The following is a 17,125-nucleotide window of genomic DNA, read 5'->3' as shown; positions in this document are numbered from 1 at the left end:
GTGAGACACAACCCCTCTGCCTAAAAAGATGAATGCGCCTGACACAATTAAATCTGTTGTGTCATATTACATAGAAAGAAAAAATAGGTACATGTAACCACCCATACCATCCATGGAAAAACATGTGTTACTGCTGTATAAATAAATGTCCAACAATACGACTAAAGATAGAGATACCATACACATGGAGGAGGGTGGATACATGACCTGTAAAAACGTAGAGATGCAGCATGAGGCAACTAGTGACGGCTGCCAGCATATATAGCCACAACATATGTCTCACGAATCATGTCCAAAAAGATGGGAGAGGTCCAGGGGGGGTCAAAGACCCGACGTCTGTCGCCACAGCCGTGGCTTCATCAGGGGTGAAAAAATGGAACGAGCATTTAGATTTAGAAACAAACTTAAATACGATACCCGATATTGCAAGATCCCGAACAGCTGTAATGGTATTTGCAGCAAACGACCCGGAAATGACACCCCGCCGGAAATAGGGATTTTTGTGTTACTCACCGTAAAATCCTTTTCTCCGAGACGCTCATTGGGGGACACAGGACTGTGGGTGTATGCTTCTGCCACCAGGAGGCTGATACTAAGTAAACTTAAAAAAAAAAAGTTAGCTCCTCCTCCGTCGTATACACCCTGACACTGGCTACCGGAGAATCCAGTTTGGTGCAAAAGCAGTAGGAGAACAAAACACAAAAAATGATATAACAGCATAAATACAGAAAACTTATGTCTAGAAAAGATCCTACTGACTAACAAAATCAGATACAGCCAAAGCAGCCAACAGGCTACCAGGGAGGGAGCTGTGTCCCCCAATGAGCGTCTCGGAGAAAAGGATTTTATGGTGAGTAACAAAAAATTCCCTATTTCTCCTTCGCCTCATTGGGGGAAACAGGACTGTGGGATGTCCTAAAGCAGTCCCTGGGAGGGAAATTAACTCACCAGTAATAATTATCCGGATAATTATTCTCTATAAGTGCACCACCGCCGCTTGAAGAATCCTTCTACCCAGACTTGCATCTGCAGAGATCTGGGAGTGGACATTATAATGTTTGACAAAAGTATGCAAACTAGACCAGGTCGCAGCCCTGCAAACCTGTTCTGCTGAGGCCTGGTGCTGAATGGCCCAGGAAGCCCCCACTGCTCTAGTGGAATGAGCCTTGATTCCAGCCGGAACCATCATGCCCTTGGTGCGATAGGCCTCCTGAATGGTCGCCCGTATCCACCTGGCCAGGGTGGATTTTGAGGCCGCACAACCCTTCCTGCGACCTTCTGGAAGGACAAACAGAGCATCTGTCTGGCGAAACGAAGCCGTTCGGGCAATGTACCTCCTCAGTGCTCTCACCAGATCCAACGTATGGAGAGCTTTTTCTACACGGTGCGTAGGCGCCGGACAAAAAGAGGGTAGAACAATATCCTCATTAATGTGGAATGAGGAAACCACCTTCGGCAAAAAAGAGGGTGCTGGTCTGAGCACTACCTTGTCCTGATGAAAACGCAAAAAGGGGGTACGACAGGAGAGAGCTGCCAGCTCTGATACCCGCCTTATGGAGGTTATGGCCACTAAAAATATGACCTTCCAAGACAGGAGGGTTAAGGAAATATCCTGAAGAGGCTCAAAGGGAGCCTCCTGCAAGGCCCTTAAGACTAAATTAAGGTCCCAAGCTTCCAACGGAGTCTTATAAGGAGGGACCTTATGAGCGACACCCTGGAAAAATGTCTTGACCCGATGATTAGTAGCAATCCTGCGCTGAAAAAGGACTGATAAGGCCGAGATCTGCCTTTTAAGAGTACTTGGTGCAAGCCCGGAATCCAGGCCTGCTTGAAGAAAGGCTAGAATGTTTGGGACGGAAAAACGCAGAGGAGGCAGCCCGCGCTCTCTACACCAAGAAAGGAAAACATTCCAAGTGTGATGGTAGATTCTGGCCGAAACAGTCTTACGCACACTGATCATGGTATTTGCTACCTCTTGGGAGAACCCTGCCCGAGTTAAAACCCAAGATTCAACGGCCAGGCCGTCAAACGTAGGACCCCTGAGTTCTGGTGGTAGATCGGCCCTTGAGATAGAAGATCTGGCCGATCGGGGGGCCGCCATGGAACCCCGACAAGAAGCTGTACCAGGTCTGCATACCAGGTCCGTCAAGGCCAATCCGGGGCGATCAGAATAGCAGGTACTCTCTCTGACTTGATTTTCTTGATTACCCTCGGGAGCAGTGCCAGAGGCGGGAACAGATAAGGGAAACAAAATTGGTTCCAGGACAGTACTAGCGCATCTACCGCGATTGCCTGAGGATCTCGGTACCGAGAGACAAATCTGGGCACCTTGGCATTGCCCTTGGACACCATTAGATCCACGTCCGGAGTCCCCCAACGATGGCATATCTGCAGGAATACCTCGGGATGGAGAGACCATTCCCCGGAAGCTAGACCCTCACGGCTTAGGAAATCTGCCGCCCAGTTTTCTTCGCCCGGAATGTGGACTGCCGAAATCACAGAGTGATTTCTCTCTGCCCAGAACAGTATCTGTTTTACTTCCTGCATGGCTGCCTTGCTGTGGGTACCCCCCTGGTGGTTTATGTAGGCCACAGCTGTGGCGTTGTCCGATTAAATTCGGACAGGGCGACCCGCCAGAAGATGGTGGAAATGTTGCAAGGCTAGCCGAACTGCTCGAATCTCCAAGAGATTGATGGGGAGGGCTGATTCCAGAGGAGACCAGCGCCCCTGAGCTGTGTGGTGAAAGAATACTGCTCCCCAACCCAGGAGACTGGCATCTGTTGTGACCACTAGCCAATTGGTTGGGGAAAAGGGCTTCCCCCCGAGAAGTGATGAGCTGTTTAGCCACCAAGAGAGGGCCTGCCTGACCTGGAGAGACAACAGAAATCTGCAGTTGAGGGAGAGTGGATTTCTGTTCCACACCGCTAGGATAGCTTGTTGGAGAGGATGAAGATGAAGCTGCGCAAATGGAACTGCCTCTATAGTTGAAACCATCTTTCCTAAGACCCTCATGCAGGACCGGATTGTATGAGAGTGCGGTTGCTGAAGCTTCCTCACTTCCCACCGAAGGGCAAGGACCTTGTCCTGGGGGAGGATTGATAGGGCTTGAGAGGTGTCGAAGATCATGCCTAGAAATGAGATCCTCCGAGATGGTTGAAGGGATGACTTCCTTAAATTTATTAGCCAGCCTAGACGAGAAAGGGTGTCTAGAGTGAAGCCGACATTCTCCCTGCAAGATTGAAAAGTCGACCCTTTGATCAGCAGATCGTCTAGGTAAGGCAAGACAACTATGCACCGGGAGTGCAGAATGGACACCACAGTTGCCATGACTTTTGTGAACACCCTGGGAGCGGAGGCCAGCCCCAAGGGTAAAGCCATGAACTGGAAGTGCAGATTGTTTAAGGCAAACTGGAGAAATCTTTGATGAGGAGGAAAAATGGGAATATGTAGATAGGCGTCCTGAATGTCTATCGAAGCCAAGAACTCTCCCTTTTCTAGTGAGGCGATGACTGACCGGAGTGATTCCATCCGAAAGTGACGAACGCGGACAAACCTGTTTAAAAGTTTTAGATCTAGGATAGGCCTTACCGTTCCATCCTTTTTGGGGACTACTAAAAGATTGGAATAAAAGCTCTGAAACCTTTCCTCCCTTGGAACAGGAGAAATTACTCCGCTGAGACGAAGGGACGCTATGGAATTGTACAGGTCTTGTCGGAGGGACTCGGACCTGGGAAGACGGGATGGGAAGAACCGGGGAGGAGGTAGACGGACCAGCTCTATCTTGTAACCTAAAGATACGAGCTCTCCCACCCACCGGTCATGGATTACTTGAAGCCAGAACTGGTGAAACAAAAGTAGACGTCCGCCTACTCTGTTGGAGGTACTCCGAGGAGGCCTCCAGTCACTTGGCTGAAAACCTTTGAGTCCTAGATCCTCTGGATCTAGTTGACTGGGAACGCATTCTTCCCCCCTGGTTGGCCGAATAAGGGATCAGAACGTCTCGGTCCTGATTGGGTCGACACTGCGCAGCAGAACTCGATGCTGGGGCCCATCTAGCATTGCGAAAGGGTCTGAAACGTGCTTGAAATTGGCGGCGAAAAGGCTGTCTAATCCTCTGCTGAGGAAGAAACTTCCTCTTCCCTCCTGTGGAATCCGAAATCAGCTGATCCAGTTTTTCACCGAACAAGCGACCACCCTGATCTGGTAGAGTTGTAAGCGATTTTTTAGAGGTAGAGTCAGCACGCCAAGTTCTTAGCCAGAGAGCCCTTCTAATAGCAATAGCATTAGCCGCAGAGGCACAATCTGCAGCATCTAAGGATGCATTAATCAGATAACTACCAGCCAGGCTATCTGAGATGACATTTCCGCCAATTCTGCTGACAAATCACTCTCTTGAAGAGCCTTTGTTAAAGACTCTGACCAAGACATCATAGCCTTAGCAACCCAGGTTGCCGCGAAAGAAGGGAAAAGCGCTGAACTTGAAGCCTCGAAAACGGAGCGAGCCAAGCTCTCTATAAGAGGATCCATAGGATCCTTAATTGCCGAGCCATTAGGGAGAGATAATAATGTGTTAGAGGCTAAACAGGACACCGGAAGATCCACAGCAGGATTTTCTGCCCAATTACTACAAAGTTCAGTAGCAAAGGGATACCTAGCTTTCAGAGCCCTCTGCCCTGAAAAACGTTTGTCCGGGTGCTCCCGGTTACGACGAATCAGGTCCTCAAATTCCGGATGAGAGGAAAATACCCTATGGGCCCGTTTGGCCCGCTTAAATGAGACCTTATGATCTGAGTAGGCTTGAGCGAAAAGGATCGGACAAATTCAAAAGTCGCCGTCTGGGATCGGCCATGCGGTCGGCGATCTTCGCGCCAAAGTCGCGTTTCGTATGATGCGTTTGGCGCCATTTTTACAGCCAATGAAGGAGCGTGGGCAGAGTGATGACATAGGTCTTAGGGGCGTGCACGCCTAGCGCCATCTTCTCGCTTGTGCGCTGTAGCGATTTGCAATGTGTAACACCAGCTTTTCTGGGGAGGGACAGAGAGAGAGAGAGAGATTTCCCATTGACTTTGTATTGGGTTTCGTGTTTCGGTCGATCCCCGACTTTTCGCGATAATCGGCAGATTTCACTCGACTCGACTTTTGAGATAGTCGGGTTTCGCTCAACCCGATTTGACCCTAAAAAAGTAAAAGTCGCTCAACCCTAGATCTGAGGATGAGGCGAGCTCGTCCTCTATCCCCAGGGACTGATTGACAGCCTCAATGAGGCTATCTACCGACTCCTGAAATCCAGGACTCTCAAAATTAAGGAACCCTTCAGACTCATAGTCTGTCTCAACTTCCCCGCTCTCAGCAGGGGAAGGAGAACGAGATACAGAGCTCCAGGATGCGGAAGCACCTGAGGGCCTGGGCGACGCAGTGCGAAACCGCTTTCCACGCGTCTGTCTAGTGAGAGCGCGGCCCCTGCTGGCCGAAGGCTCCTGAGACCCCGAGGCCCTTTCTGAGACAGATGGACTGCTGGCCCTGAGCGCTGGGGTCTGAAGTGATTTGATTGTTTCAGTAAGAGACGCCATGGATTGCGACAAGGACGTGACCCATTCCGGCGGAGCTGCCCCAGAATCTGCTTGAGGGGCAGGAGCCGGAGGGATTGCTGGGGAGCTGGCAGGGGAGGGGGCTCCTGGGCGCGTTCAGAGTCACAGGCCTCACAGTGGCGATTACTCTGGGTGTGCGGGAATGGGGCACAACAATCTACACAACTGGTAAATAGAACCGTGTGAGACTTAACTCTTCTAGACATAGTGATCTGTAAAGCTATACCCAGGGCCAGAGACTGGGACAAAAATAATGCTTCAGCCAGCTGGAGGGAGAAGCACTTACCCCAGTCCTGTGTCCCCACGATTGTAGCGACGGATCCGGACGCACGCTGCGGAGCAAAAAGATGCTGCCTTTATCCTCTTCAGAGCCCTCTGAGCCGAATTCAGGGGGCGGGACCGCCATACTGCGCTGCGGCCTGTAGTAGGCCTGAAGCCGGGACCTCAATTTTTTTCCCCCTGAGAGAGGAAAGGCGGAACCGGAAGTGGATGCGCCGGAAGGGGAGGAGCCTAACTGCGCGGTCTGCTGGTCGGAAGCCCGGGCCCTGCACTGCCCGGAAGTTGTCCCCATGCTTGCTGGAGACCTGGCCGCACCTGAAGATGACAGCGCGGCACCGGCAGCACCGTAGCGCCGGCCGCAATGCAGCACCGGCCGCATCGCAGCGCCGACCACACACAGCGCCGCCGTGCCGCACCACAGCGCCGCAGAATCGGCCGCCGAAAAAGGAAAATGGCGTTGGCGGCACCGCAGCGCCGCTGCAACACTGCAGAGCCCCTGCCGTCGCAAGATGCCAGCAGCGTCAGGTAAAAACAAAAAACCTATAGATAGAGCGCCCTGTCAGGAGTCCCCCCAGAGCATCCAGCAAGAGGGGAAGCAAAAAAGACGGTGCAGGAACCCTATCTCCATTATCTGCCCAAGATAAGGAGAGGGACCGTCCACCACCCCATCTATCACCGCAGCAGAGCAGGGGTGTAGAAATCCGGGGGGAAACACGCACATCTAAGGGCACCTGTACAGCCCAGGGTCTCAATACCTTAGGGTGGTCAGGGCCAAGTCCGGAGAAGAATCCCATGTAGCGGGAAAGGATACGTGGATATGGGATCACACGTGCTTGCCCGTTGATGGTTTGGGGAGATCGGACCCTCAAAAGGATACGTCACCCGTGTTGAATATGGAGTCCACAGGAACAGGACTCAGAGGTGTGCCTCCTTGAGACACTAAGCATAAACTGGATTCTCCGGTAGCCAGTGTCAGGGTGTATACGACGGAGGAGGAGCTAACTTTTTTTTTTTTTTTTAAGTTTACTTAGTGTCAGCCTCCTGGCGGCAGAAGCATACACCCACAGTCCTGTGTTCCCCAATGAGGCGAAGGAGAAATAGGCTGAGGTGCATGTGCATGGAACCGGGTGTAGAAAGATGGTGGATCGGAAATACCATAGCGCATGCGCGAGGTGCGCTAGGACGGAAATACTGAATTAATTGAAGATGGTCCCGCCCACCAAAATAAAGCGAGCGGTAGCAAAGCGCCAATATAAAGACGTATAGTCTAAGTGCTGATGAGATGCAAATTCTTGTACAACACACACCAGACTAAGTTGATGATGAAATTCTCATTATAGCATACACCGCGCCGGAGATAGGCGGAGGTGTACAGTGGGGCAAAAAAGTATTTAGTCAGTCAGCAATAGTGCAAGTTCCACCACTTAAAAAGATGAGAGGCGTCTGTAATTTACATCATAGGTAGACCTCAACTATGGGAGACAAACTGAGAAAAAAAAATCCAGAAAATCACATTTTCTGTTTTTTTATCATTTTTTTTGCATATTATGGTGGAAAATAAGTATTTGGTCAGAAACAAAATTTCATCTCAATACTTTGTAATATATACTTTGATGGCAATGACAGAGGTCAAACGTTTTCTGTAAGTCTTCACAAGGTTGCCACACACTGTTGTTGGTATGTTGGCCCATTCCTCCATGCAGATCTCCTCTAGAGCAGTGATGTTTTTGGCTTTTCGCTTGGCAACACGGACTTTCAACTCCCTCCAAAGGTTTTCTATAGGGTTGAGATCTGGAGACTGGCTAGGCCACTCCAGGACCTTGAAATGCTTCTTACGAAGCCACTCCTTTGTTGCCCTGGCGGTGTGCTTTGGATCATTGTCATGTTGAAAGACCCAGCCAAGTTTCATCTTCAATGCCCTTGCTGATGGAAGGAGGTTTGCACTCAAAATCTCACGATACATGGCCCCATTCATTCTTTCATGTACCCGGATCAGTCGTCCTGGCCCCTTTGCAGAGAAACAGCCCCAAAGCATGATGTTTCCACCACCATGCTTTACAGTAGGTATGGTGTTTGATGGATGCAACTCAGTATTCTTTTTCCTCCAAACACGGCAAGTTGTGTTTCTACCAAACAGTTCCAGTTTGGTTTCATCAGACCATAGGACATTCTCCCAAAACTCCTCTGGATCATCCAAATGCTCTCTAGCAAACTTCAGATGGGCCCGGACATGTACTGGCTTAAGCAGTGGGACACGTCTGGCACTGCAGGATCTGAGTCCATGGTGGCGTAGTGTGTTACTTATGGTAGGCCTTGTTACATTGGTCCCAGCTCTCTGCAGTTCATTCACTAGGTCCCCCCGCGTGGTTCTGGGATTTTTGCTCACCGTTCTTGTGATCATTCTGACCCCACGGGGTGGGATTTTGCGTGGAGCCCCAGATCGAGGGAGATTATCAGTGGTCTTGTATGTCTTCCATTTTCTAATTATTGCTCCCACTGTTGATTTCTTCATCCAAGCTGGTTGGCTATTGCAGATTCAGTCTTCCCAGCCTGGTGCAGGGCTACAATTTTGTTTCTGGTGTCCTTTGACAGCTCTTTGGTCTTCACCATAGTGGAGTTTGGAGTCAGACTGTTTGAGGGTGTGCACAGGTGTCTTTTTATACTGATAAGTTTAAACAGGTGCCATTACTACAGGTAATGAGTGGAGGAAAGAGGAGACTCTTAAAGAAGAAGTTACAAGTCTGTGAGAGACAGAAATCTTGATTGTTTGTTTCTGACCAAATACTTATTTTCCACCATAATAAGCAAATAAAATGTTAAAAACACAGACAATGTGATTTTCTGGATTTTTTTTTCTCAGTTTGTCTCCCATAGTTGAGGTCTACCTATGATGTAAATTACAGACGCCTCTCATCTTTTTAAGTGGTGGAACTTGCACTATTGCTGACTGACTAAATACTTTTTTGCCCCACTGTATATACATGGAGCTGGGTGCAGCAAGATGGTGGATTCAATTAGCACTGCGCATGCGCGAATGACGCTAAGCAAGAGCTGCCAGGTTGTCATAAGGTTATCACGCCCCTTAAGGCAAATCAAAGCGGTAAATGCGTGAACACTTTAGTATAAACACTAAAAAAATACTGACTTGAAATAGATCACCCAGACGAAGATATTACTGTACTTCCCATTATAGCATACACTCTACGCCGGAAACAAGATAAGTTGTTCATGCAACCAGATGTAACAGGGTGGTGAATTGAACTAATACCGCACATGCGAAAATAGCGCTAGGCAAAAGCTGCTAGGTAGGTAAAGAAATACATATGATTCCGTCCACAAAAGAGAAACAAGCAGTACCTATGCGTAAAGCGTCAATATAGAGAGATACTACACACAAATGAGGACGATGTGGAAGCTTGCGGTAAATAACCAAGATAGGATTATAATTCTTGTTATCACACACACATCGCGTCAAGAGTACTTGAAGGCGTACAGGCAGCAAATAGACCTGAAAGAATGGCAAAAAAATGTGTATGCACCATATATGCGCGAATATCACTATGTCAAGAATAAGAAGTACTTAAAGAGTTGGTATACAACAGTCACATCCTTAAGGGGTGACGCAAGCATGAGGAGCTATATGTGCAAGACATGAGAGATACCAATAGATCAGAGCACCGCAGAGGCAGTGAAGACAACCACGTACAACTAGGTTTATATTATTCCATCTTAAGGAATGGTTTCTATTTGCTCGACATTATCACTGTTATGGTTTTGCGTTGATCACAATAACCGCCATTCATGGCAACTTATTGTAGTATTTATCTAATTAAATTTAAATTTGTTTCTCTTCACTGCCTCTGCGGTGCTCTGATCTATTGGTATCTCTCATTCTTCACATACTGTTGATTTTTTCACTCTGCCTCCCAAAGATTGCAGTAAGGTTCGGCGCACATTTATCCTGCGCACTGCGCTGAGCGCTTACACCGGAGTTTCCGTGCAAATCTCTGAAATACGTGATTCAGATGGTACCTTTGGCTGACGATTCCCCATAATGAGGCAGTGTCCGTCTTTTTAGTCATACATAAAAGCGCAGTCAGCCAGTTTTGTGCACCTCTGAATAGAACGACAATAGTGAATGGATTGGGGGTTTCATCTGTCACGTCATTCAGAGATTTAGATAGAAACCCCAAAGTAAGTGCTCAGCGTAGAGCGCCGGATAACTGTGATCCCAAAGGATCAGGGCGCCCCCTGAGGAAGGTATCCTACCGAAACGCGCATCGGGGTGGATCTGGATCCCCACACTGCAGAGTGTCACCACAGGAGTGCCATTACCAGGTGATGTTTAGTAGGCTTTACATGTGCCTCTGCCTATATAGTCACTGGTGTACAGGTCCTTCTCAAAAAATTAGCATATAGTGTTAAATTTCATTATTTACCATAATGTAATGATTACAATTAAACTTTCATATATTATAGATTCATTATCCACCAACTGAAATTTGTCAGGTCTTTTATTGTTTTAATACTGATGATTTTGGCATACAACTCCTGATAACCCAAAAAACCTGTCTCAATAAATTAGCATATCAAGAAAAGGTTCTCTAAACGACCTATTACCCTAATCTTCTGAATCAACTAATTAAGTCTAAACACATGCAAAAGATACCTGAGGCTTTTATAAACTCCCTGCCTGGTTCATTACTCAAAACCCCCATCATGGGTAAGACTAGCGACCTGACAGATGTCAAGAAGGCCATCATTGACACCCTCAAGCAAGAGGGTAAGACCCAGAAAGAAATTTCTCAACAAATAGGCTGTTCCCAGAGTGCTGTATCAAGGCACCTCAATGGTAAGTCTGTTGGAAGGAAACAATGTGGCAGAAAACGCTGTACAACGAGAAGAGGAGACCGGACCCTGAGGAAGATTGTGGAGAAGGACCGATTCCAGACCTTGGGGAACCTGAGGAAGCAGTGGACTGAGTCTGGTGTGGAAACATCCAGAGCCACCGTGCACAGGCGTGTGCAGGAAATGGGCTACAGGTGCCGCATTCCCCAGGTAAAGCCACTTTTGAACCATAAACAGCGGCAGAGGCGCCTGACCTGGGCTACAGAGAAGCAGCACTGGACTGTTGCTAAGTGGTCCCAAGTACTTTTTTCTGATGAAAGCAAATTTTGCATGTCATTCGGAAATCAAGGTGCCAGAGTCTGGAGGAAGACTGGGGAGAAGGAAATGCCAAAATGCCTGAAGTCCAGTGTCAAGTACCCACAGTCAGTGATGGTGTGGGGTGCCATGTCAGCTGCTTGTGTTGGTCCACTGTGTCATCAAGGGCAGGGTCAATGCAGCTAGCTATCAGGAGATTTTGGAGCACTTCATGCTAACATCGGCTGAAATGCTTTATGGAGATGAAGATTTCATTTTTCAGCACGACCTGGCACCTGCTCACAGTGCCAAAACCACTGGTAAATGGTTTACTGACCATGGTATTACTGTGCTCAATTGGCCTGCCAACTCTCCTGACCTGAACCCCATAGAGAATCTGTGGGATATTGTGAAGAGAAAGTTGAGAGACGTAAGACCCAACACTCTGGATGAGCTTAAGGCCGCTATTGAAGCATCCTGGGCCTCCATAACATCTCAGCAGTGTCACAGGCTGATTGCCTCCATGCCACGCCGCATTGAAGCAGTCATTTCTGCCAAAGAATTCCCGACCAAGTATTGAGTGCATAACTGAACATTATTATTTGATGGTTTTTTTGTTTGTTATTAAAAAACACTTTTATTTGATTGGATGGGTGAAATATGCTAATTTATTGAGACAGGTTTTTTGGGTTATCAGGAGTTGTATGCCAAAATTATCAGTATTAAAACAATAAAAGACCTGACAAATTTCAGTTGGTGGATAATGAATCTATAATATATGAAAGTTTAATTGTAATCATTACATTATGGTAAATAATGAAATTTAACACTATATGCTAATTTTTGGAGAAGGACCTGTATATACTCTTTGCACGTGGTTTAGGGTGGAAATTCTGGTACCCCTGGTATCCTGTGGGGTTTTGCTCTTGTGAACTGCATTATTCACCATCCTTCTATAGTATATTACATCTTTCTGCAGCTGGGGATCACCGTACCTTGGGCTGTTTTTCTGTTCACATGTTGTTGTCGGCATTTATGTCATCTTTTTAGCCCCTCTTAAATGCTAATTCTCTGGTTGTTACATGTATGTATATTTTATATAATAAAGTGTTTTCTATTTTTGGACTCTATGACTGCGTGGTGCCCTTCTGTTTTTGATGTCTATCTGCAGTTTTCCGTGTGTCCATGCATGGGTGGTACATGGTTACATGGCTAATTGGGCCTTCCTACATAATATCTATAGTTAGATTTCATGTACCACCAATTATGCATATTGGAATTCTTCTTAGATTTAATGATGAGAGCCCGCCTAATTTATGGGTGCATGTATTCAGAAGCACGGACTGGGCATAACGTACTGGTCACTAGCAGTTTGCAAATGGCAGTTTGCATTTTTCACTCAGCAACATCCACTGCTGCCTGTTTCTGGAAAACACCCATGGAGTCAAAATCGTCACTACACTTGTAGATAAATTCCTAAAGGGGTATAATTTCCAAACTGGGGTCACTTGAGGGAGGATTCTGCTTTTCTGGCATTTAGGGGCTATTTATATAGAGTCTGGAAACTATTCTATAATAATTTGCTCTCCAAGAGTCAAATAGCGCTCCGTCCCTCCAGAGTCTTGCGGTGTGGCTAAGCAGTACTGTACCGCCACATATGGGGTATTGCCAAGTTTAGAAGAAATTGCGTAACACATTTTGGTACCATTTTTACCCATTTGCTAGTGTGAAAATGTAAAATCTGTGGCTAAAAATGTAATTATTTTTTCTTCACTGCCCAATGGTATAAAATTCTGTGACATGATCACTGCACCACTAGATGAACTCATTCAAAGGTGTAGTCTGTAAAATGGGGTCATACGGGGGTTTCTGCTGTTCTGGCACCTCAGGGGCTCTACGAATGTAATATGGCCCCTCAAACCAATGCAGCAAAACCTGCACAGTAATATGGCGCTCCTTACCTTTCACGTCCTGCCGTTCTCCCAGACAGTAGTTTTCCGACCCATACTGGGTATTGGCATAATCGGAAGAAAGAGCACAACAAATTTTGAGGTCCATTTTTTTGTTACCCTTGTGAAAATAAAAAAAGTGGGTCTAAAATAGCATTTTTGGGGTGAAATGTTTTTTTAATTTTATTTTGACGGCTCAATATTATAAAATTCTGTGAAACCCCTGGAGGTTCAAGGTGCTCAACAGGCATCTAGCTAAATTCCTTCAGGGGTTTAGTTTCCAAAATGGGGTTACTTGTGGGAGGTTTCCACTGTTTAGGCACATCACGGGCTCACCAAACACAACATGGTGTCCGCTATCGATTCCAGCCAATTTTGCATTCCAAAAGTCAAATGGCGCTCCTTCCCTTCTAAACCCTGCTGTGTGCCCAAACAGTAGTATTCCCCCACATATTGGGTATCGGCGTGCTCAGGAGAAATTTCACAACAAAATATATGGAACAATTTCACCTTTTACGCTTATCAAAATACAAAATATGGAGCTAAAATGATTTATTTGGGAAAAATGTATTTTTTTTTATTTCCACAGCTCTACGTTATAAACTTCTGTGAAGCACATGTGGGTTCAAGGTGCTCAATATACATCTAGATAAGTTCCCTAAGGGGTCTAGTTTCCAAAATGGTGTCACTTGTTAGGGGTTTCCACTGTTTAGGCACATCAGGGGCTCTCCAAACGCGAAATGACACCCACACACCATACCGTATGCGCTAATTATTCCAGCATATTTTACAGTCAAAAAGTCAAATGGCGTTCCTTCTCCATGCTTTCCACTGTTTAGGCACATCAGGGGCTCTCCAAACCTGACATGGCAACCACTAATTATTCCAACACATTTTACATCTGAGCCTTGCCGTGCGCCCAAACAGTAGATTACCCCCACATATGGGGTATCGGCATGCTAAGGAATAATTGGAAAACAAAATGTGTAGTCAATTTTCTCCTGTTACCCTTGTGAAAGTAAAAAAAATTAGGTCTAAAGGAAAATTTATGTGAAAGAAAAGTAAATGCTTATTTTTTCCTTCCACATTCCATTCATTCCTGTGAGGCACTTGAAGGGTTAATAAACTTCTTGAATGTGGTTTTGCGCACCTTGAGGGGTGTAGCTTTTATAATGGTGTCACTTTTGAGTATTTTCTTTCATATAGACCCCTCAAAGTGACTTCAAATGTGAGGTGGTCGCTAAAAAAATGATCTTGTTAAATTTGTTGAAAAAAATGAAAAATCGCTGGTCAACTTTTAACCCTTATAACGTCCTGACAAAAAAAAAATTTGGTTCCGAAATTGTGCTGATGTAAAGTAGACATGTGGGAAATGTTATTTATTAACTATTTTGTGCGATACGACTCTCTGATTTAAGGGCATAAGAAATAAAAAATCGGAAATTGAAACATTTTTAAGATTTTCACCAAATTTCCATTTTTTTTTTACAAATAAACGCAAGTCATATTGAAGAAATTTTACCACTAACATGAAGTACAATATGTCACGAGAAAATAATATCAGAGTCACCGGGATCCGTTGAGGCGTTCCAGAGTTATAACCTCAAAGAATTTTACAGAATTGTAAAAATTGGCCCGGTCACAAAGGCAAAAAACAGGCCCGGCCACGAAAGGTTAAATTAAATGTCCAATGGATAACTTAATAAATTAAAAAAAATGCCACGCACAGAAGTTGGTGCAGCAGATAGGGTTTCCAATGGATAAAAAATAACGCCACGGCCATTCTCTATGTATACTGTTCATGGGTAGCAGGGGTCCTTGAAATGTAGAGCTGGGGAAGGGGGGTTGTAAGGAAGGACTTTACAGCTTTCTGTTGCTAAACTCAACCAATAACAGCCTTTTTGAAATTTTTGCCAGAAAGTGGCCAAGTTTTAATAATATATTTACCTGGCTTAAGTTTATCCTTGAGGTAAGGGACCAGCTTGTATTCTTTGAGAACTAGTTCCCAGTCCAAATCACTAATAGTCAGGTTGGCGAGTGTTCCAAGGCATTCAATCACAAACTCTTCTTCTTCATCATTCGAAATCTGAGCTGCCAGATCCCCAACATAATCCTATTGCAAGCAAAAGCTTTACGTTTAGTTACAAAATATTAATTTAAGAAATAACTTTAAAAGGAGTTTACCCTAACTGCTCTGGTTCTATTGGCTCTGGACAGAGAACAGGAAGTGTTCTGCAGTAGCCAGCAGATGCAACTACACAATGAATAGAATTGCACTTTATAACTGAATTCAAAATGTTTATGCCCCGTAGTCACTGGAGTTTTGTGTGACCCATATGACACATTGATATCATTGTTTTTTTCTTTCAGTGGTCACTGGAGCAAAAAGCAGCTGATCTGTGGGTATGGGGTTACAAAGTGTGTTGATGGACCCCCATTGATGACCTATTTCAAAGATAGGTCATCACTATTGTTTGATGTTTGCATACTGCATATTTCAGTAAGTTTTCTACACACAGTAACTAAGTTGGCTACACGCAAAGATAGAGAGGGATTTGCTGACTAGATAAAGTGAAATAACTTAAAAATCAGACAATATTGCATGATACATTTCAAAACATTAAGTCCTGTTTGGTAAATAAGAAGTAGTCGGATACCTTTCACAGCAGCTTCCCATGCTCAGATGTTGCTACCTGGAGACTGTCAGCAAGCAGGTGAACTGCTGTAGGCACATTCTGCTTATATTTCTTGTCTATACTTTTTGTGTGACATACAGTAGGATGCTCCACTGAATGTGCTTCATGTATGACTGCTTTTTAACAGCCAAGCTCATTGGAGGAATTCCTTGACAATTACTATAAAACTTCATAGCCAATTCCATTCAACAAGATAATTACCATATCAAGATCTCATGTGTTTCTCATGGTTTACAGCTTGTTGCCTGTGGCTGCATCCATTTCTGAGGACTTGGTCACTCATGCCTAGTGCATTCATGAGCAGTCTAGCCATCAGTTAAGACTTATGTACAGATGTGATGGTTTGTTAGATCACCCATTACATGGCCAGCACTGGGACACCAGTATCCTCTGACTCAGTAATAGACATTGCACATACCCCAGACTGACATCTGCAGAAACAGAGTATGGATTTCGGACAAATATTTGAAAAAAATGCTTACTATAAACAAACTCTTGGTTGGCCCATCATGTTGAGAAATATTCCTGATCATCTTCATTAGCAATGGATCCTTAAACTTGAGTCCTTTTTTCATTAACATCTTCAGCCCATTTCCTATATAATAAATGTATATTTCAGTAGGGAACAGTGATACAAACGGCCAGAATACCAAAGAAAATATTTTTTTTATTCATTTCACATATGGAGCTAAAATAACACCAAAAAGGAGTTCACAATCAACACAAAACACTGATATTATGATTGATGTATCTACATCTTCATGGAATAATCACCAACTGTGGTATAATATTCTGAGGACAGAGGTCTAAGGGAATCTAATATATAGTTACATAGTTATTAAGGTTGAAGGAAGACTATATGTCCATCTAGTTCAACCCATAGCCTAACCTAACATGCCCTAACATGTTGATCCAGAGGAAGGCAAAAAAAACCCATGTGGCAAAGAGTAAGCTCCACATTGGGGAAAAAAATTCCTTCCCGACTCCACATACGGCAATCAGACTAGTTCCCTGGATCAACGCCCTATCAAGGAATCTAGTGTATATACCCTGTAACATTATACTTTTCCAGAAAGGTATCCAGTCCCCTCTTAAATTTAAGTAATGAATCACTCATTACAACATCATACGGCAGAGAGTTCCATAGTCTCACTGCTCTTACAGTAAAGAATCCGCGTCTGTTATTATGCTTAAACCTTTTTTCCTCCAAACGCAGAGGATGCCCCCTTGTCCCTGTTTCAGGTCTATGATTAAAAAGATCATCAGAAAGGTCTTTGTACTGTCCCCTCATATATTTATACATTAAAATAAGATCACCCCTTAGTCTTCGTTTTTCCAAACTAAATAGCCCCAAGTGTAATAACCTATCTTGGTATTGCAGACCCCCCCAGTCCTCTAATAACCTTGGTCGCTCTTCTCTGCACCCGCTCCAGTTCAGCTATGTCTTTCTTAAACACCGGAGACCAGAACT

The 17,125-nt window shown here is 45.2% G+C and overlaps 1 protein-coding gene across 2 annotated transcripts in view; it reads right to left on the bottom strand.

Annotated features, from left to right (window-relative positions):
- Positions 1 to 17,125, bottom strand: part of KIFAP3 (kinesin associated protein 3) — a 562,094-nt gene that overhangs the window by 172,964 nt on the left and 372,005 nt on the right. For both annotated transcript variants that reach the window (XM_069737137.1, XM_069737138.1), the window contains exons 13-14: positions 16,137 to 16,249; positions 14,906 to 15,071 (exon numbers count right to left, since the gene is read on the bottom strand). In XM_069737137.1, the coding sequence (XP_069593238.1) occupies positions 14,906 to 15,071; positions 16,137 to 16,249 (279 nt within the window). The remainder of the gene's footprint in view (positions 1 to 14,905; positions 15,072 to 16,136; positions 16,250 to 17,125) is intronic.

The sequence above is a fragment of the Ranitomeya imitator genome, chromosome 8, assembly GCF_032444005.1.
Source record: "Ranitomeya imitator isolate aRanImi1 chromosome 8, aRanImi1.pri, whole genome shotgun sequence".
Lineage (NCBI taxonomy): Eukaryota > Metazoa > Chordata > Amphibia > Anura > Dendrobatidae > Ranitomeya > Ranitomeya imitator.
Note: the sequence above shows the minus strand (reverse complement) of the source record. Positions and strands in the feature narration are given on the sequence as shown.